At 34.7% G+C, this 21,589-nt stretch overlaps 1 protein-coding gene across 2 annotated transcripts in view; it reads right to left on the bottom strand.

Moving 5' to 3' along the window:
• The window catches only part of LOC150095070 (peripheral plasma membrane protein CASK-like), a 356,952-nt gene that overhangs the window by 139,725 nt on the left and 195,638 nt on the right, over positions 1-21,589 (bottom strand). For both annotated transcript variants that reach the window (XM_090411455.1, XM_090411456.1), the window contains exons 4-5: positions 18,182-18,267; positions 6,700-6,768 (exon numbers count right to left, since the gene is read on the bottom strand). In XM_090411455.1, coding sequence (XP_090267581.1) covers positions 6,700-6,768; positions 18,182-18,267 — 155 coding nt within the window. The remainder of the gene's footprint in view (positions 1-6,699; positions 6,769-18,181; positions 18,268-21,589) is intronic.

Below are 21,589 nucleotides of genomic sequence, written 5' to 3'. Positions count from 1 at the left end.
TCTCATTTTGCTTGTTTAATGAGAGTTTTATATTTTACCTTCCATCCAAAGAAATGGCTGGAAAACAAAACACTCCTCCTGCACAAGAGGGATGCTAAGCCAGAGATTTCTAATTATAGACCAGCCTGTATGTGTGCAGTTATGGTTAAGATATTGGAGAGATTGGTTAGGACTAGAATATAGGACTCTTTGTTTAATGATCTGTATCAGTTTGTTAAGAGAGGATCTTGCTCTTGTCATTTACTTGGATTTTATGAAATGTGTTTAATTTGTATTTTTTTTAAAAAAAACTTATTAAAGACTGCAGATTAATATTAGTGTTGTAGGTGGGCTAAAAGGCTAGATAATCCAGAAACTTTGTTCATGAGACAAAACATGGAAGTTTTTCAAGCCAGCAAGTAAGGTGGTAATGGTCTCATAATGAATGATAACATTCATCTTTCCTAAAAACATCCATGCCTAAAGTGACATATGAACCCACAATCTGTTGGGTGAAGAACAGGTATGCTATCTGATCAGATGAGCAATATATACAGAATGTGTGAGATACCTAGGAGATCCACATGGTAATATTTTTTGTCTTAGTGAAGATATATAGCACCTTCGAAGCACAACTGGAAGGACAATTAGACATTGCACTCTTAAATTGGAAAGACCTGAGTTTGATTTTCATTGTGACAAGAGGAATCTTTATATGGGCTTTTTCAACTGAAGGTAAGTTAGCCAATCTCATATGGAGGTAGCAAGGTTTTTATCTCCTGGAAACTCAGGTTTTCCATCTTGCATACAGGCGAATCAGCCAACAGGACACATGCAATTTATAGACACAAAATACTATTGCTGGTGGTGGTGGTGGGCGATAGCATTTTGTGTTGATGGTAGTAGTGTCATAGTGTGTAGTAGTAGGAGGAGGAGGAGGAGGATTAAGTAGAGAATAGTGAGCTGTTGTGTAGTGGAGCAGTGTGCCTGCCCATGATGAGTCTTAGGATGCCTTAGAGGCATCACATAATAATAATAATAATAATAATAATAATAATATTATGATTATTTAACAGATTACTACATGACAAGCTAGTATACTAGCTTGTCATGGACATGAATAATAGATCAGTAAGATGTGCAGGAGATTTGTGGTATAAAAGATATCAGTAAAGGAAACATCTCAGAAAAGAAAGGAAGTGATCAAGAAGTAAGTGTTAATGATGGTTCAAGTAGAGATATTCAGTTATTTGCCTATGATGTAGAACTCAAGTGTGTTTTAGAGAGTAATGCTGATGTTGAATCCCTTCAAGAAGATTTAAATAGACTTTTAGTTGGACAGATAAGTTGCAGTTATTGTATCAACCATGATTAATAGTTTACTGAAAAGAAGAAAAATCAATGAAGATATAGAAGAATAATGGAAATTTTTAATCAAGATAATTCACAAGGCAACCCATGAAGAACTTGAGAAAAAAACATTAAAAATTTGGAAAAAATATAGAAAATCCAATTAAAGAAAAACAGTTTGCATTTAGATAATTTCTTAAACAAGAGATACAGCAAAATCTATAGTAAAGAAAGCTCATCAAAATATTTGGGATAGATTTATTAATAAAACAGAAGTTATATACATGGAAGACAAGAAATATCCTACAAAAAATTGATGAAATTAAATAATGAAGAAAAAGCTACAGCAAAAATCAATATAATACAAGAAAAACAATGGATAGAACATTATTAGAATTTATGGTATGAACTAAATTTATGAATAGAAATTAACAATGAAAAAATTGATAGCACAGATGTAGAACCAATTAGACTGGAAGAATTAAAAGAAGCAACAACAACAATGACGTGAGGAGCTGAAGGATCTTCCTCAACCATAGCCAAGTTAGCCAGTCTTGGGCGTGGACAGCAGGGTTTTTTCCCCAGTTTATTCTGGGGTTTTTCATCCCGCAAAGCAGACAAACTGGCCTTGAGAACTTAACACTACAGGCCATAGGATATACCGGGGCATAGGGCTGACCACCTTATCCTGTAAACAGATTGAGGTCCGATAATCAATGGACCCTCGACACCGCAAGGTAAAAGAGGGTATAAAGAAGATGAGATGAGATATATGGGACAAATGATAAAAGTGAGCAGACAGAATCAGGTGAGAAGTCACATATGAGGAATGGCATGGGTAGGATTGCTTATAGACCAAGAAATAAATTGCCATGCTTATTTACAGTTGCCAGGAATATTAGCAATAAGGGAGAAAAATTGTTGCATTGAGTTTATTTGCCCACAAATAGTTGAGTAAGTAAAACATGGTTGGATGAGAATGATATCCTGATGGAAATAACTATGAAGGAGGATGATGTTTTTTGTGAGGATGGGAAGAGTAAGAAGACAGAGAAAGTTGCATTGATGAAAGCAGATAAATTATGTTTGTGCCAAGTTGAAATACAAAGGGAAAAAACAGTGGTGATTTCGAATTAGTATGATGGAGATGGAGGTTGATGGGATAAGATATTTAGTTGAGTGTTGCCATAGCCTGGGAAATGATGAGGGTGGAGACAAAGAAATGTATAGACAACTTGGCTTAGCAAGTGAAGGATGATCATTATGGGTGATTTTAATTATGACAATATTGAGTGGAATGAAGACATAGGATCAGGGAATAAGAAATTCATTTTCTTCCCTGAGTTCTTAAGGGACAACTATTTTAGGCAATATTTAACAAAGGGAATATGAGTGCTGAGAGTCTTAGATCTGGTAATATCATCAGAGATGGTGTTTGTGAATGAAGTGCTTATCTTCCTCCAGTTGGTGAGAGTGACAATAAAGTAATCACTAGGTTGTTGCCAATCATACGAAAGCTTCTGTGTAGAAGGGATATATGTGGAACTATATGGCTGGTGATTATGCAAAGCTTAGGAAGCTAGGAGCTACAACTAAGAGCTATAGCATGGAAAGAGAGATGAGTGGAAAGAAGGCATGCTGCTTGGGAACTGATCGAGAGCTATGTTCCTAGAGGTTAGGGGCCCTGGATGCTGTATAAAGGGGATGCAGACAGGGGAATGAGAAGAAAGTTTGCATGGAAAGGGATTAATGAGCAGTATGCATTGCTTGAAAGTGTAATGAGTGCAGAAACAATGAATGAGTTTAAGACATGCTTATGTGATCTTTTTGCATGAGAGTGCAAACCTCCTGTGATGAGACTTTTGACTCCATGGAGGTCTGATGTTAATAACAATAATAATAAAAAACACAAGGATATCCATTACATTTTGCATAAACTTAAATTTCATATAAAAAATAAAGCTACAATTAGGTAATAAATTAACAGAAGAGATTGAAATTAATCAATCCAATTAATTAATATAAGGATGTAGTTTCTCTCCAACTTTATTCAATATATATATATATATAGACATAGATAGATAGATCAAATTATAAAAAAAAACAAAAAAAACAATAAAACAGCTAACCAGAAGAACTGTTACAATATAATGCTGTACAGATAACTGATAAAAACCAGTTTATGAATTATGAATAAGATAAGCCAATAACAATCTAAAAATTTTACAAATGACATCAATGGCAGTATCAATGATGACATTAGGAAAGAGCTTGCCATTTTTAGCATTCAGGAATGTGTTAGCAGAGCTAATCTCAGATGGTATTGTCATTTTAAAAAAATGGGAGAGGAGAGATTAGCAAAACAAGTGTTCTCTGCCAAGGTGGCAGGAAAAAGACCCAGAAGAAGACCAAGATATAGGTGGATTAATATAGTAAAAAGTGCCTTCAGAAATATAAGATCTGATAATGTTGAAGTCTTGACAGATAACAGATTAATTTGGAGAAAAATTGTTAATCGAAAGTTAGTAATGGTGTAACTTTTTCATGTAGTATTATCATAATATTCTGGTCCCCCACGAGGGTATATACCATAGTTCCTCCTTATCCACGGGTTCGCTATCTATGGTTTCAGTTATCCATGGTCGACTCTGGTCCGAAATGGAAAATTCCAGAAATAAACAATTTATAATTACATTGGCAAAGTGGATATTAGATCCAACATTATTTCAAAGCCGAATGTTTGTAGAAACATTTGACTTTGAAACTCATATTACAATATGAATTTCAAATGCAAATTTGAATACAAATGAGTTCCCTTAACTACTAAGTTACGTAGTGCAAGCTAAGGCAACTCGGGGATGCTGAGGATTGTATTCTCGTAAGCTCTCAGGTCAACTTACAAAATTTTCATAGTTTCTACAAACGTTCTGCTTTGAAATAATATTGGATCTAATATAAACTTTGTCTATATAAATTTACATCGCAGACATGAAGCCGTATGGCTCTTTCTTTTAGTAATAGACAATTCATAAGTTTTAAATTGCACAACGTTCTCAGTAGTTCTCGGTTATCATCAGATGAAAAATGATGAAAGCTCTCGACTTCATAAAATAATAAATAAATAAATAATAATAATAAACATATGCTGAGGTTGCTAAGATTCCATTCACATTCAGATAACTTTTATCGCAGTATATTGTTATAAATGTTCTATTTTATTATTAGTTAATCTCTTACTGTGCCTAATTTATAAAGTAAACTTTATCATAGGTATGTATGTATGTATGTATAGGAAAAAACATAGTATATATATATATATATATATATAGGGTTTGGTACTATCCATGGGGTGTCTTGGAACATATTCCCCACGGATAAGGGGGGGGGGGGCGGGACTATTGTATATCAGGAATTTGTTGATAATGCGATTTCACAAAAGAAAACTAAAAGCATGGCATTGAAAGGCAGAGATCACATTACATCAGAAATAGTACTGAAGATAAAAATAATAGAACAGGTAATACAGTTTAATTATTCAGGTTGCATAATATACTTAAAAAGACAAAGATGTAGATGAATAAATAAATAGATTTAAAATAAAGTAATGGCCACTCTATTATATGGTTCAGAAATATGAACTATTCAGTCCGTATTTCTCATTCTCAAAAGAGAATAATGAAAGCAAAAATTAGATTTTTAAGAACAATTAAAGGATATGCAAATTAGATCATATAAAAAGTGAAGACATCAGAAGAGAGCTAGGTATTTAGAGTTAAATGAAAAGATCAAGAAATATTAAAGAGAAAAATGAAAGCATTTATATAGGATGAAAAGATATGAATAAATATAGACCAAAAAGAAAAAAAGAAAAAGAAAGGAAGACCATTTGCAAGGTGAAAAGATCAATGTGAAGTCAAAACAGGCAAATGGCTAATCCTTGATGAGGAGAAGATGACATAGTTTCATTATTAAAATTGCACTTGCAATTTGGAGTGCAAAAGATACAGGGCCATGTACTGCATTGAAGGAACTGTGCTCCTAGAAGTTCAGGGGGCACTTTGCAAGAGAGTACATAGCAAACTGCTGGAATGATTATGAACACATAAGCAGCACTGTGCAAGGCATTGAAGAGACGGCACCTGGACAATATACATCAATTTTATCACATAAGTAGAATGAACACTTTCTTGTTCATCTGTATTTGTTTTGAAAGGAATAATAAAAGAAATAAAACTGCAATATTTTATTTATGATGAAGAAATTCATGAGAGGCACTAGCAATGGTAGGTAAGTGGAATGTATTTCCATAGCATGGGAATAAATTTTATGTTCGATATTATAAATTATGTTGCTGATTTTAATAATGTATATTCTATTTATTCATTTTATTAAATAGAATTTACTAGATTTTACTAAATTAGACTTTAATAAGTTGTAGGATAGATGAATTATTCTGTGTCAGAACAGATTTAAGTACATAGAATCGTTGCTAGAATAGATTTCATGCTATCATGAATATCCACAAGTGGTATGGCAAATTGAAGACGTAATTAGTAGAAGACAAATAAACAGTGCCACTACAACAAAACACATATGTGATGTGTATGTATTTGGCTTGAAAGGAATAACAAACAAAATAATAAATCTGCAATATTTAAGTACAAATGTTACCTAAATATATGGTATTTTACTAGCAAAATTCAAACTAAATTATAAAAAGAAACAGCTCTCTAGTAGGTTTCTTATTTCTCTTAATATCTTTGTAAATAATTCATAACAATTTCCAACAATAACAACAACTTCCAACAAGTAATATGTATTGTATAAAAATATATTACAAGTAAAGATTTTCTGCGGCCATCCAATATCATAAAAATTATCATTTTTTTTTGTAATTTATTTTACTTAATTTTATTTACTTATCATTTTTTAAAAAAAATAATAATCAAACTATTTCAATATATAGATATGTAATCAAATAGATTACTTTTGGCACATCTATCTCAGATAAGGCGGTACTTAATAGTCTCATAAATATGAAACCACTGCCAGTATATGAGACTTTAGAGTCTGATACTGTCTACATCAGCAGATTTTGAATAACAGCACAAAATATATTAGCATGTTTTTAATCTGCTACTTAATAAAATAAGACTTCACTATCTAAAACAAAATCACTTTGTATTAAAGAATGTATGCTGAAAAAAACAAAATAAAAAATACGAGACTTCCAAAAAAGAAAAAAGCAATAGAAAAATATATTTTTCTTTATAACAATTATTTTTGAAAGAAAATTTGTGATCAGAAATAAGCAGTTGAGCAGAATGGTCTTAATGCTTCAGGTATTTCATTAGCATACTTAAATTTTACCTCACAAGGTGGTGGTGCACTTCTATAACTTGGCACAATCTTGAATGTTACACTTCCTCTAGCCTCCCTCTAAAGTTAAAAGAAAGTAGAAAATTTGCTTCACAATATATTTCTTTTTCTCATTTTATAAATAAAGCTAAATGATAAAAGCATTTCATAATATTTAATTCAAACATGGAAACAGCAGAAAATATTTTAGCAAGAACCTTTTGTAAGCAGTGTTTAGTGTTCCTTCTAAGCAGACTATCATGAAGCATCCGCGGTTTAGTTTAATATGCAATAATGCAGATATTACATGTATAATAAGATGTCAATGAAGAGTAATAACAAAAAATAAAAATAAAAATAGTTGTATTGTTATTATTATTATTATCCTCAGATTTCCATGGAGTTAAAGACACACAGCTACATACAGCTCATAATACTGTGGCTTAAATACAATCACATTCTCTGCTATAAAAAAATAAATAAATAAAATAAAATAATAAAAAACACGTTTCTCACTCTTTTTCTCACACTCTCCTTTATATAGTTTTTCAGGGATGACCTCTTGTTCTCCCACATCTGCCACCATTCTATGAAAAACCTATTCAACATTAATCTGATAAAAATCCTTACCAACTTATATGTTTCTATTATAAAACAACAAAAATTATATAATAACCACATCTTCAATATATCAATACTACATTGAATACAGGAAACCTCAAAAGTCTGTTCTGGCACAGCATGGTACTGACACTAAACACAGTATCCCATAGTATGAAACTTATCTTCTCCATAGAAGCAGTTTTAAGCATGAATGCCTTTTCAAAGAAAGATGTGAAGCAGTTTTACATCTGGCTAACCTAAATTGGAATGACTCTCTCTCTCTCTCTCTCTTTGTCTAAAAGGCACCTCTGGTACCTTTTAAACAAATTGATCACATTTGCTATTTTCGATGATAAAGTTTCTTTTGAGACAAAGTGAAAAAGTGCTGGAGCTTTGAAGTTCAGAGAAGACAGCCCAATGCAATGAACTATACTTGCTACAGTAGATCCAGTTTAGTGATAATTAGATGGGACAGCTATGGGTTCGCCTTCCCCCCCCCCCCCCCCCATTACCCAACTTCTACATAGAACACTTGGAAAAGCTAGCTATCAATACAGCCACACTCAAACCAGCTTTGGCTTGTTTGAGTGTGGCTCAAACACATCATCAACACTATGCTATGTTGATGATGTGTTTGCAATTTGGCCTCGTTGTCCAGACACAATGGGTACATTCTTAGTGCATTTAAATAGCCAGCACCCCAAAATCCACTTTATAATGGAACTGGAAGCTAATGACTGCACTAATCACGTCTTCCAGATGGTTCCTTATCATTCTAGGTTTATAGAAAACTCACACATACAGGGAGATGTTTACACAAACAATCACACCATCACCCACTTCAATAATATGATATTCTCAATTTTCATATTATATCCTTGTCAGTTCTATCTTCAATATCAGCATTCAATTGTAATATCTTTGTGTTATTTGTTGCTCAAGAACTTTTGTTTTATTCATATTTTAGTCCAACTTTTCAGCTATTTTACATACAATGCTTCTGATTTTGCTTGTATATATCAGTGCGGTGATGCTGAAACTCTAGATTTTGATGATAATATTGAAACTATCTTACCTGCACATTCTAGATCTTACAGTTGTGATGTGAGATTTTATTCCTCTCCCTATACTGATAACCTTTTTACATAATTCAGTCAATGACTATATTAAAAAGCAATTCAGACATTATGGAACTGTCTCACATCAATCCATATCTCAAACTATTTCAATGTTGTTTCCTGTGTAACATGTTTTAATTTCTTTTATGCATTTCTTTTATTATTCTCACATATTTATTAGGAATCAAAGCACCCATCTATAAAAAAATAATAGGGAAAAATGTGAGGATTAAAGAGGAATTTCCCTATTGAGTTGTCCAAGTAAACTTTATGATGCAGGCATGCTTGAAAAGAGGCTAAACAAATTTGGGCAAAGAAAAGAGGCAAACAAACTGAGTTTAAGCCAAAGAGGAGTTGAAGGGATTAGATTTTCACTTTAAGACAAAAAGTTGAGAAATCATGGCAATATAGCAAGAATATATATTTAAGTTTTGTAGATTTGGAAAAGGCACACGATAAGAAGCCAAGAGAAAAGCTGTTGAAAACAAGACAATTAAATGAGGCAAATGGAATATAATACATAGTAATATATAGCCAATAGTTTAGTTGTAAATCATCTATTAGAATCGAAGGACATATGGGTTTGATGTAAAATCAGATGTAAGACATGAAAGCACATTATCTCCAATGTTATTCATCATTTATCACCATCATCAACTTCATGATATGAATCCTCAAGGAAAATACAGGATACTATGACAGTGCAACATAACAAGTTTACAATAACTGAAGGTGAATTAGCTGATCTCATACTGAGGTAGCAGGGTTTTTTCCCCTGGAAACTTGGGTTTTTCATCCTGCATACAAATAAATTGGTCATCAAAGCACTCGCAATTTACAGACAAAAAATACTGATATTGGTGGATGGGCAGTAGATGGCATTGATGGTTGTGTGTAGTAGGAAAGTTAAGCAGTAGGGGAGAATGTACGATATGTGTAGAGCAGAATGCCCTCCCACGATGAGTCCTTGGACTCCTCGGAGGTGTCACGTAATAGTAATAATAGTTATTACTAACTTCTTTTGACAATTTCATTCAAAATTAATCTATTGTCTATCGAGATTCTAATAATGTCAAATCTTATATCTTCATCTTTTAAGGCATTTCTAAGATTAATCCCCACAGAACACGGTCTTCCTTCTTCTTCTTCTGCAGCTTCTCCCACTTAAGTGGGGTCACTGTTTATTATGAGTCTCCTCCACACCTTCCTGTCTTGGGCTGTCACCACATCCAAGTTCTTCATCTTCAAGTCCTCTTCTACCAGCTCCCTCCATCTCTTCTTTGGCCGCCCACGCTTCCGCCTTCCTTGCACATCCATCTGCATGACCCTTCTTCCCACATATTCGTCCTCTCTCCTCATCACATGACCAAACCATCTCAACCTTGCCTCCTGTATTTTCGCTCCTAAGTTCGTAACTTTCACTGTTCCCCTGACATAGTCATTTCTCAGATGATCCTTTCTGGTCACACCGCACATCCACCTAAGCATTCTCATCTCTGCTACTTCCATCCTGCTAATGTTATTTTTCCTCAGGGCCACAGTTTCTATAGCATATGTCATAGCTGGCCTCACTACTGTCCTATAAATTTTGCCTTTCAGATTGATCGGCACCCTCTTATCACATAACACTCCAGCCATCTCCCTCCAGTTCCTCCAACTTGCTTGTATCCTGCATCCCACTTCCTTCTCACCTCCTCCATCTTCTTCCACTGTCGAACCTAAGTATCTAAAGTCTCTCACCTTCCTGATGACATTTCCTTCCAGCTCCAGGTCTGTCTCCTGGCCACCGCCCACTGCGCAACACATATACTCTGTCTTACTTCTGCTCAGTCTCATACCTCTCTCTTCCAGTACTTTTCTCCATCTTTCCAGTTTAGTTTCCGCTTCTTCTCTTGAATCTACACACAGCAAGATGTCATCTGCATACAGCATTGTCCAAGGTGCATCTTCTCTCACCTCCTCTGTTACCACCTCCATCACAATATTAAACAGAAACGGACTTAATGCTGACCCTTGATGCAAGCCAACTGTTACTTGAAAACTTTCTGTCTGTCCCAAACAGGTCCGAACACTTGTCTTCACATTTCTGTACATTTCGTGCACCAACCTGACATATTTCTCCGGCACCTTCTTCTCCCTCAGACACCTCCAGACTTCTTGCCTTGGCACTCTATCGTATGCTTTCTCCAGATCAATAAATACCAGATGTAGCTCCCTTTGTTTCTCTCGATATTTTTCCATCATCTGTCGTAACCCAAAGATAGCATCTGTTGTTGATCTACCAGGCATGAAGCCAAATTGTTTCTTTGCAATCTCCACCTCCTCCCTCAATCTACCATCAAGAACCCTTTCTAGGATCTTCATTGTGTGGGACATCAGCTTTATTCCTCTGTAATTTTTACAGTCTTGTGCATCCCCTTTACCCTTGTAGATGGGAACAAGAGTACTCTCCCTCCATTCCTCGGGTATATTTTCCTGTTGGCAAACTTTCATGAACAGGTCCCACAGCAGGTCAATTCCCTCTTCCCCCAGTGCCTTCCATGCCTCCACTGGAATTCTGTCGGGGCCCACCGCTTTTCCATTCCTCATCCTCTTCATGGCCTCCGTCACTTCCATTCTACTGATGTTCTGCACCATCCCCTCAGAAGGCTGCCCATCTCCTCTGTGAGTCCTTGCATTTTCCTCATTCAGAAGTCCCTCAAAGTATATTTTCCATCTGTTTCTTATGTCCACATCCCTCCATAATACTCTTCCTTCAGCATCTTTGATCTGCCTCACATGTAAGATGTCCTTAGCTGCTTTATTTCTACATTTCGCTAGTTGGTAAATTTTTCTCTGTCCTTCCTTTGTTTCTAATTGATCATACAGATCTTGATATGCCATGGCCTTCGCCTGTGCCACAACTCTCTTGGCTTCTTGCTTTCTCTCTTTGTACACCTCTCTGTCCTCTTCCACTCTTGACTCATCCCACTTCTGCTTTGCCTTCCTCTTAGCTGTCACTGCCACTTGTACATCATTATTCCTCTTCCTCTGGGTCTTTTTTCCTATATTCCTGGTATTAATACCTACTTTGCTAGCCTTTTCTTTCTCATCCTATTTCAGTGATTATACCACCTGAGATTAGCTCTGCTTATAAATTCCATACATATATATGTATACTAACAATGCTAACTTCCTTCTTACTATGATTCTGTCAGTGATGTCATATATTCACTCCACTAACTTTTTTCATTACTCTCATATCTGTGATCAACTGTTTTACTTCTAACCTAGCTCTCAGATCCATAAGTTAAAATTGATTTGAGCACTGTCTTTTATATATCTAGTTTAGTGTTTGATTTATTTCCCTATTATTCCATATAAATTTATTCTGTTGATTCTCAACATGCCAGCTTTGCTAATTCTGCTAGATGTTTTTTCACTTGGTTAGACTATAAAATCCTTTATCCAAGTGTAAGCAAACAAAGTTTGCATCTGAAGTATCTTCAGGACTGGGGCAACTCGTGGTAAAGGTGGTATAAGTTCTCATCACTTGCCTTAGTATCTCCCATAATGCAATTATACATGTCTGCAAGGAATTGTGCTTTGCATTATGGGAGATACTAAGGCAAGAGATGAGAACTTATACCACGATTTTTTTTTACCACGAGTTGCCCCAGTCCTGAAGATACTTCAGGTGCAAACTTTGTTTGCTTACACTTGGATAAAGGATTAAACTAAATATATAATTTATAGTCTAACCAAGAAAAAACTTCCAACATCTTTCTCTAATCCAGAGTAATTTAATAATAAGATGTGACACCTTTTGGCAACTCGTATAGGTAAATATGACTTCTCCATTACTTCCACCTTAGTATCACAACCACCACTGGGTCTGGCTCCCACTGATGAGACCTTAATAAAGGTCGAAATTGGTCTGGGTGGTGGCCCTTCCCTTAATGCATAGTATTATACATGTTTGCAAGGAGATGTGCTTTGCATTATGGGAGCTACTAAGGCAAGTGATGAGAACTTATACCACCTTTACCACGAGTTTCCCCAGTCCTGAAGATACTTCAGGCACAAACTTTGTTTGCTTACACTTGGATAAAGGATTAAACTAAATATATAATTTGCTAATTCTGTTGTCTATTTCCATCTTTAATTTGCCATCTTCAGTAAAAATTGTGCCCATATAGGTGAAATATTTTACTTGTTCTATAGGTACTTGATTCAGGATGCTGCTGATTTTCATAACAAATTTGTTACATTTGTTCAATTTAGTTAAGGAATCCTGTAGACCTGTAATGCATTTAATTAAGAATATGACCTATGCACAAATTAAAGAGATGAGGTTAACAATTGCAATTTTCTTTTGATTATACATTTCACTATCACCACCATCCACATTACCTGGTCTATAACAACATTCCATCAAGTACTTGATTCCATTCACCTGTATCTCACACCATACTGCCTCAAAACTACTGGCACTATTTCCGTCTTGCATCTCTACTTTGTATGGACATAACTCTTTCTCAATCATCAATAGCACTCCCCCTCCCTTTTTTACTACCCCTTCTATCCTCACGAAACACATCATACCGTTCCATCTCTATTCCTGTCAGGATGTCATCCTCTTCCAACCATGTCTCACTTATTCCAACAATCTTTGGGTGAACAGACGTAATTAGTGCAACTATTTCATCTGCCTTGTTTCTTATACTTCTAGCATTGGTATACAAACACCACAGCTCATTTTGGGATCTACAGCTAGTTCCACTGATTCCACTCACTCGATGTGATCTCTTCATGCTAAACTGGGGCCATTTCCCTTTCTGCTTCTTCCTTTTAGAACCCTTTTCAATTCCAACTGTTTCCTCTTGATCCCTGGTCATCCCATTCCTTTCCTGCCTACACATGCTCTCACCTCCTCTTGGAGCATCCACCTTATGTTGGTGCATTTTGTGATGAGAAATCCAGCAGATACTTACCACTATTTAAATTTTCTCAAATCATTCCTAGTATTCATTCCCTACTTGCACAAGGACTAATTTTTCCTTTTTGTTCTTTATATCATCTGCCTTCTCTAGTGGCTCATTTTATATGGATCACATTATGAAAGAAAACAGCATTAAACCTGATATCAAAAACTGAAATATTCAACTCATCTTCTCACTTTATGCAGATGATGTCATATTCCTAAATTATTATTATTAGCACCAGACCTCCATGGAGTCAAAACACTCATTACAAACAGTCCACTATCTCATGAAAGAAGATCATCAAACCATGTCTTAAACCCATTCGCATTTTTTGCATTTATCACATTTTCAGGCAATGCATTTTACTCACCTACCACTCTCCACATAAAGAACCTGCTTTTAATCCCCCCCACCTTCCATATACAGTTTCCAGGAATGGACTCTTATTCTACTCTTGTCTCCCAATACTTGATAAAAATCCTCCTTCACTTTAATCTGGTAACAACTTCTCACCAACTTATAAGTCTCAATCATATTCCCTCTCCTTATTCTATTTAAAAGGATCTGTCCTCATATCCCACATTCAGTAGACCTGAACCTGACTTAGTGAACCTTCTTTGGATCCTCTCTAATATGTCCTCATCCCTTGAAAACCAGACAACCAAATATGTGCACAGTGACAGAGACATGAACTTCATGTCTCTGTCCACCATCACTCCCAGATCTCTCATCTCTTCCACTTCCTTCAAAATTTCTCCATGAGTTACATACTCTGCATCCCAATCTTTACACTTTGATAACACCAAACTGATAACACCACTTATCTTCCCATTCACACAATCTATTGAGATCCTCCTACAAGGCAGCAACATCTGCTCTTCTCTTATTATGAATCATAATGTCTAAAAAAATTTGTGCAAGTAAAAAATCAAAGATGCAGAGGAAAAGCATTTCCTTGGATATAATATTGCAAGTGTTAAGGCAGTTATAAGCAGGTGAATGTCAAGTTGATATAGGTGCTTCTTTAAGCTTAGCAACATCTACTATAAGAACAATTATGATAACTGCTGAATAAAAGTTCAATGGATCCTTTTTAACCTACATAAGTTAAAAAGGATCCATTTAGCACTGTAAATTCTAACAATGTATCCTGAACATTAACCAAGATCTTAATATATTTTAAAAATAAAATGTTTAATGTTTTTATTTATTTATATTTTAATATTTTGATCACCAACCAAAGCCAGGGACAGCTCTACTGATGATGCAACACATGCATTTGCAAATGGTGACAAGTTTTTTTTGTTTTGTTTTTTTTTGGGGGGGGGGCAAAATTTGCCAAAAACTATATCAAAAAATAAAAAATTCATTTATTTCTTCTCTGTTGAAACCAGACTTCAGGATGTCGTTAGTTTTTACATAATAAAACTTCATTCTACTGTATATTTTATAAAAATCATAATTTAAAATAATGTAGTATTATGTTGCATTTAATATCGCAATGTCAGTGTTAATATCAGACGACGTGACAACAGCAGACCATCTTCTATCTTGCATTTATTTCCAATTCCATTGTTGGCCGTGAGTTGACCTTGACCTGAGGGTAAATTTCATTTAACCAATGAGACCAAACAATCATAATGAGATAATTGGTTAAGAGTAAACCAATTAAAGAAATAGACTCAAAATACATAAATACAGTTGTCCAGTGATTGTTAATAATACTTCTTTTGATACAATTATTAGGATTTAGCTTTTAAAATAATTTTAAAAGCTAAATCCTTTCATAATGTCTGATAAAACATTTCAACATGTCTGATAAAAGAAAAAAATGATCAGGCACAGAATATCGCAAACAGAACGCAATATTCAGAAATAAAGCAGGTCTTTGCATAAATATCTAAAAATTGAAACAGCTAAAAATGTAGTACAAGAGAAATAAGCGAAAGGACCAAAACTAAATATTCTGAACTCATGGTAAGTACTTCTAATTGAAATCCCAGTAATATCAACATTAGTAACAATGAGGGTGAAAAAGAAACTGATTTAACATCTTCCTCTTCAAAAAAAATTAAGTGATGAACTTGAAATGAACATTGATCCAGCGAGATGGAATCCCTCTTTAAATGATGTCAAATGACTGAAAATCGTAATGAAAGGTCCACTGGTGAGATCAAAAAGTGATTTTGTTTTTCTGCGCAGCTCTAATGGTTGGAAATTTTCATTAAATCATTACATTAGGGAATGAAGCAATGGAGAACATATTAATCGGTCATGGTTAGTATATTCTAAAGAAAAAGATTCTATATTTTGTTTCTGTTGTAAGTTGTTTTCCAGTAATTAAATTTCACTCTGCAGATGAATATAACGGTTGGGAGTATTTATATTTGTATCTTTATGAACACGAAAAATCTAAAAATCACTTGGAGTCCCATAAGAAGTGGATTGAGTTGTTGTTAGGCTTAAATTAGAACAAACAATTGATTCAACGCAACAAAAATTGTTAAATGCAGAGGCTCCGCACTGGAGGAGCATAACAGAATGACTAATTGCCATTGTTTAATTATTAGCTCAAAAATGTCTGCCCTTTTAATAATGCTATGTCTGAACATTTACTGAGAGTATCTTGTGGATCGGCCCAACATTATCTTGAGAAAAAACATTCAAAATGAATTGATTTCTCTCCTCTCTGGAGCCATAAAAAAGGAAAATAATTTCTGTAGTGCAGAATGCTAAATATTACAGCATAGTTGAAGACTGTACTCCTGATGTAAGTCATATTGAACAATTAACACTAATTGTAAGATTTGTTAATATGGATCCAGGTGATATCAATATCTTTATTATACTTTGTTGGTTTCATTCCTGTAGAAGTCACCACAGGCTCAGTTGTAACTGAATGTATTCTTAAAAAATTGTCAGATATGAATATTCCTATCGCAAACATGCATGGCCAGGTTACAACATTGGATTAAACATGAAAGGAAAACATTCAGGAGGTCAACAATGCACATTAGGGATTTGAACTCAAGAGTTTTTTTATACCTTACTCTTCTCATTCTCTGAACTTAGTTGTCAATAATGCTGCTTTGTCATCTAGTGAAGAGATTTCATTCTTTAAAACAGTTCAGAAATTGTATGTGTTTTTCTCAGCATCAACATTGCGTTGAGGAATCCTTAAAAACAAATTACAACTCTAACTCCCAAGCCACTAAGTACCACCCGCTGGGAATTTAGAGTCAAAGCCATTCGTCCTTTAAGATATTAAATAGAAATTGCTGATGATGAGTCAGTGTACAAAATGGCGAGACACGAAGCTAAAATTCTTCCATTAAGCTCAGAGATTTAAAATTTTAAAGGACAAATGGCTTCGATTGTAGATGTCCAGTGGGTTTTAAATGTTTCAAATGAAATTATTGCAAAGCATAAAAAGGGAATTGTCTACTGCCACATCTACTTTACGAAACGTTCTCCAAAGCCTTGAGAATAACAGAAATGATGAATCATTTCAAACTTTTCTTGTAGATGCTACAACATTAATTGAAAAAGTTGAAGCTGATCCTAATTTGAAACCAATGTTGGTAAGTACTAGAGTGCATTGGCAGAAAAAACAACATGATTATGAAGCCAAAGATGAGTCTTTTTCTTAAATTTAAACTAAATTTAAAATTGAGTTTTCATTTCTTATTATTGATGTAGAAAAGCAACGAGTTCTATCCATGAAATATTTGGGCAATTGAAATACCACAGATCACATTTTTTGTTTTTATATAATATCCCTAAATTGAAATTTAAGGCGACAGGTCCACTTCATATCAGAAAATATGCCACCAATTGAAGTGCTAAACTATATAGTTGAAAATAACTTTGCTCCTAATGTTGCAGTAGCCTTAAGAATATTACTGTCATTACCAGTAACAGTTGCAAGCAGCAAGCATAGTCTTTCAAAACTAAAGCTTATTAAAACTTATTTACGTTCTACAATGGCCGAAACTCGATTGGAAGGTCTTGCCATGATTTCAATTGAACATGAAATCAGTCAGAAATTAGCCTATAGTGGCTTTATTTGTGATTTTACAAATATGAAAGTAAGAAAAGTTTTGTTTTAAACAGTAAGTTTACATTTTAACAGTGAAAATGTAAATTAACTTACGTTAAGACATGACATGTTCTAAAATCTAAAACATGAAATCATGTTGATGAGCATTAGTTACACATAAGTTAATAGTAATACATTATAAAAACAATATTTTTTAGGGTGTTTTGATAGTATTTGTGAATTTGGAAGTAATAAAATTATTGATTTTTCAAATAAACTAACGTTCAATAATTGCCGCTTTGTTATACTTTAATTAAAATTTACAGCAGGTGCATTTACTCTGCATTTGACGAGTATACTCGTCTTCACTTGATTTCAATTACCCATGCAGATGCATATTTTCAGAATAAAATTCTACCAGTAAAGTGTCTCTCTCTTTCTGTCAAAAATATAGTTTATGATCATTTTTCATTAACTTATGAATTTTCATTAGCTAATGTTACTATTTAGAATTTACGATCAGACATGCTGAAGCCTAGCTTAACATCATGGCTTTTTAGATGTCATTAAAAATTTTTTTTAGGGAGAAGGGTGGCAAAATATGCTATTGCACGGGGTGGCAACATTCTTAGTGTCAGCCCTGCACATAGCATATCCCTTAGTCTCCTGAAAAACTGACTACAGCTAATATACTCAACCTACTGATGAAAAGTTTGTTGAAGCCTGGTTTAAGTACATGAAAGCTAACAGAGATCCATAAAGCTACATACCAACATTTTCTGCAAGTTTTCCACAGACTGGTTGGCCACACTGACACCATTTATTTCTTTGATTTCATCACCTACATGCAGTGTTGCTGTAACAAACATATGACAGATTTAAAAAAACAAAACTAAATATTCAACTTTACTTTATAACAAAATTATCATTAATAGTTTATGACAACACTTTTAGGAATGTATCTATGATTAGATAACTATGAATTACAAATAAAAAACCAAACGAAAGAAAAGTAAAAAAGATATTCACAAGTTCATAAATTGCATATATTCTAATTTTCAATTTGCTGTGGTGAAATGAAATTATTAGCTGATGAATAAATTTTAAGTTAATTATTAATCAAAACATAAAACTCCTTAATTGTTATTTATATAAGTGCTTCTCAGTAAAAACAACACCACAGGGGGGGGGGGAAATAAAAGAAAAGTTTATTAAGCTGATAATATTTTGTGGCTTTACATATATAAACAGCTCAAGTGATTTATAAATATAATCTCCATGTGCCACTTTAAAATCCTACATCATCTGTTTTCTGATGAACCAGCTTCATCCACCTGCACATCCTGGAGTGTGTAAAAGCTCCTCATGCCTGCAACTGAGCCTACTTTGGATCATAAACATAATTCATAGACAGATCTATTAACAATAGATCGCATGAACCAAAGACAAATTAGCATTTCAACAGTTGAGTTGAAATACTCATTTCCTTCAACCGAATTCCGTAATATCTAAAATACATTCACTATATATTTCTTAGTTTTAACACGTTAACGACAGGGGTGGTGTCAAGCAAAACCATATGTTCCACCGGCAACATATGGTTTTGCTTGGTCTATACTGCAGTTTATGTTAGAGAGGGGATGTGATTCATTAGTTAGTGCAGTTTTATCCCGGTTGTCTCTAATTGCACTGTTTGTTGAAAAAATATAATGACTCCTTTAATTATGCATAGCTGAAAATTGCCATGTAACCCCCTAACGACCTTTCGCGTATTCCCGGTGATTCGTGTACCACACTTTGAGAAACACTGATCTACACCAATGCTATCTACCACCACTACCACTAGTATTTTTTGGCTGTAAATTGCATGTATCCTGAAGGCAAATTTGTCTGTATATGCAAAATGAAAAACCCAAGTTTCCAGGAGAAAAAGCCCTGCTACCTCCATATGAGATCGGCTAACTCACCTTCCACTGAAAAATCCCATATAAAGATTCCTCCCATCACGACAAGAACCAAACTTAGGCCTTTTCCAATCAAAGGTGCAACGTACTGTCATTCTTCCAACTGAGCTATGGAGGTGCCATCTTTACAAAAATTAAAATGGAATTTTTTTTAAACTGACCAAGTAGAACTTATCAATACCTGACAATGGAGATTGCCAACTATTTTCTTTTAATTTTTTTTTTTTTCTGCTTAAATTTTGTTAAAAATGAAGCAAATTATTCTTTCACTTTTTTCTTTTATTCGTAAGAATTAATTAGTATTAAAATTCCTTTGCTACAAAAGAAATTATAGCATAACTACTGCTGACACTGAATATTATTGTTGTTGTTGTTGTTGTTATTATTAACATTAGCTTCCCATGTAATAAAAAATCTTACTGTGGGAGCTTCTGACTGTTACATAAAGGATCATCTAATCATGCTGTAAACTCATTCACACTTCTGCACACACCACAGTCTCAGAAAATCACTCCATTCACCAAAGACTTTCCATGCAAAGAACCAGCTCTCCCTCATTGCCAAGCTTTAATCCAACCCCATGAATAGCCTTCTGCTTTACCTGTCTCTCTCTATTCTTGGGAAAATCTCCTCCACATGGATAAATCCAGCAACAATCCCTCACAAACTTGTCTCAATCATATTTCTCCCTACTTCTATAACAGAAGGTTCTGTAGATGGTATTCTCAATCTGTGTTCATATTTGAGACATGAGACTGCTTTAGCCAATCTCTGAACTCCTTCAAGCCATCCTCATTCTTCTAAAAGCCAGGTGATCAGATCTGCACACAGTTATCCATATGCAGGCCTGATCAAGCTCTCATACAATGGAACCATGGCCTCTTTGCTTCTACATGTAAAAGTCCTCCTCATCATCATCAGTGGTTTCTTACAACCCTAGCAATGCAACTCCTAAAATCCAGGTCTCTACCCCCCCCCCTCCAGATATTTTATTTCCTTCTCTTTAAAATTTCTTTGCATCATTATAATTCAAATCAAATTTCAAAATTACACATCCTGCTATATTGAACTGGTAGCTCCATCCTGTGCCCACAATTGTGTGTTTCCAGTAAAGCTTATCCCAGTATCATTAACATGCGAGTTAATTAACATATCATAAACAATAATGGTCCTAAAAGAAATCCCCATGGCACACGACCAGTGACCCCTCCTTCTTAAGATACCATTCCCTCATACATAACCTGCTGATAACTGTCACCTATTCAACTCGCTAATCCATTATCCAACCCCATACATTCCAGTTTAGTTCAGCTTGTCTTTATTCTTTTGCAAAATCCAAATATACCACTGTATTTCCCTTGTCCGATGCAATGTCACTTTGTTGTAGTATACCAAAAGACTACTAAAACATTGCCTTGCCCTAACAAGCCCATGCAAAGGATCACAGAGAATACTGTTATCATCAACAGAATTTTAGATCCAAGATCCCAACAATCTCTACAACACCTCAACTCCAGACATGCAAATTAGCTAATAATTCATACCCTCAGTCCTATTTCTCCCACCTCTTCTGTTGTGAAGCAGAACCCCATCCTACTTTCACTACACTAAGTCTTTCATTGTATGATTCCTCATAATCAGTTATGTAAAGGCTGCAATTTATTCCTAGGAAAATTCCCCACAAAGACAAGTGACATGTAATAATATCCATAAAATCCTATCACCTCATTAACATCAACTCTGCCCAATGTCTTGGATATCTCCCATTAACAATCAATCCCTCCTCTGACACACCATTACACTCAAGCTCTTTATGATCACATCCATGCGGATGAAATATCTTGGAACTTACCCAATAAATACCTCAACTACATTCTCTGCAGCTGTAACTAATTTAGCATTTTGATCTACTAATATCATTCTACTTCCTCCATTTGTCACTTATAGACAGAATTCTCTAGGATTCTTCCAGGCCTCACTGGATAATTTCTAATAACATTTCATGTCTCTCCTGACCAAACTATCTCTGTTTGCCTGCTCCCTACATTCCCCCCCTTCCATCATGCAACTGATTATATCAATTCATCACATGCTGCCCTCATAATGCCCTCCCATTCCTGAATGCATGACAGCTGCTACTCACACATCCATTCCACATCTATCTTATTTTGCCCTCTTGACCTCCATAATAGAATAAAATGTAAATAAAATGAA

Source organism: Typopeltis vanoorti, chromosome 21, assembly GCF_054136105.1.
Source record: "Typopeltis vanoorti isolate ZY-2024b chromosome 21, IOZ_Tvanoo_1.0, whole genome shotgun sequence".
NCBI lineage: Eukaryota > Metazoa > Arthropoda > Arachnida > Uropygi > Thelyphonidae > Typopeltis > Typopeltis vanoorti.
Note: the sequence above shows the minus strand (reverse complement) of the source record. Positions and strands in the feature narration are given on the sequence as shown.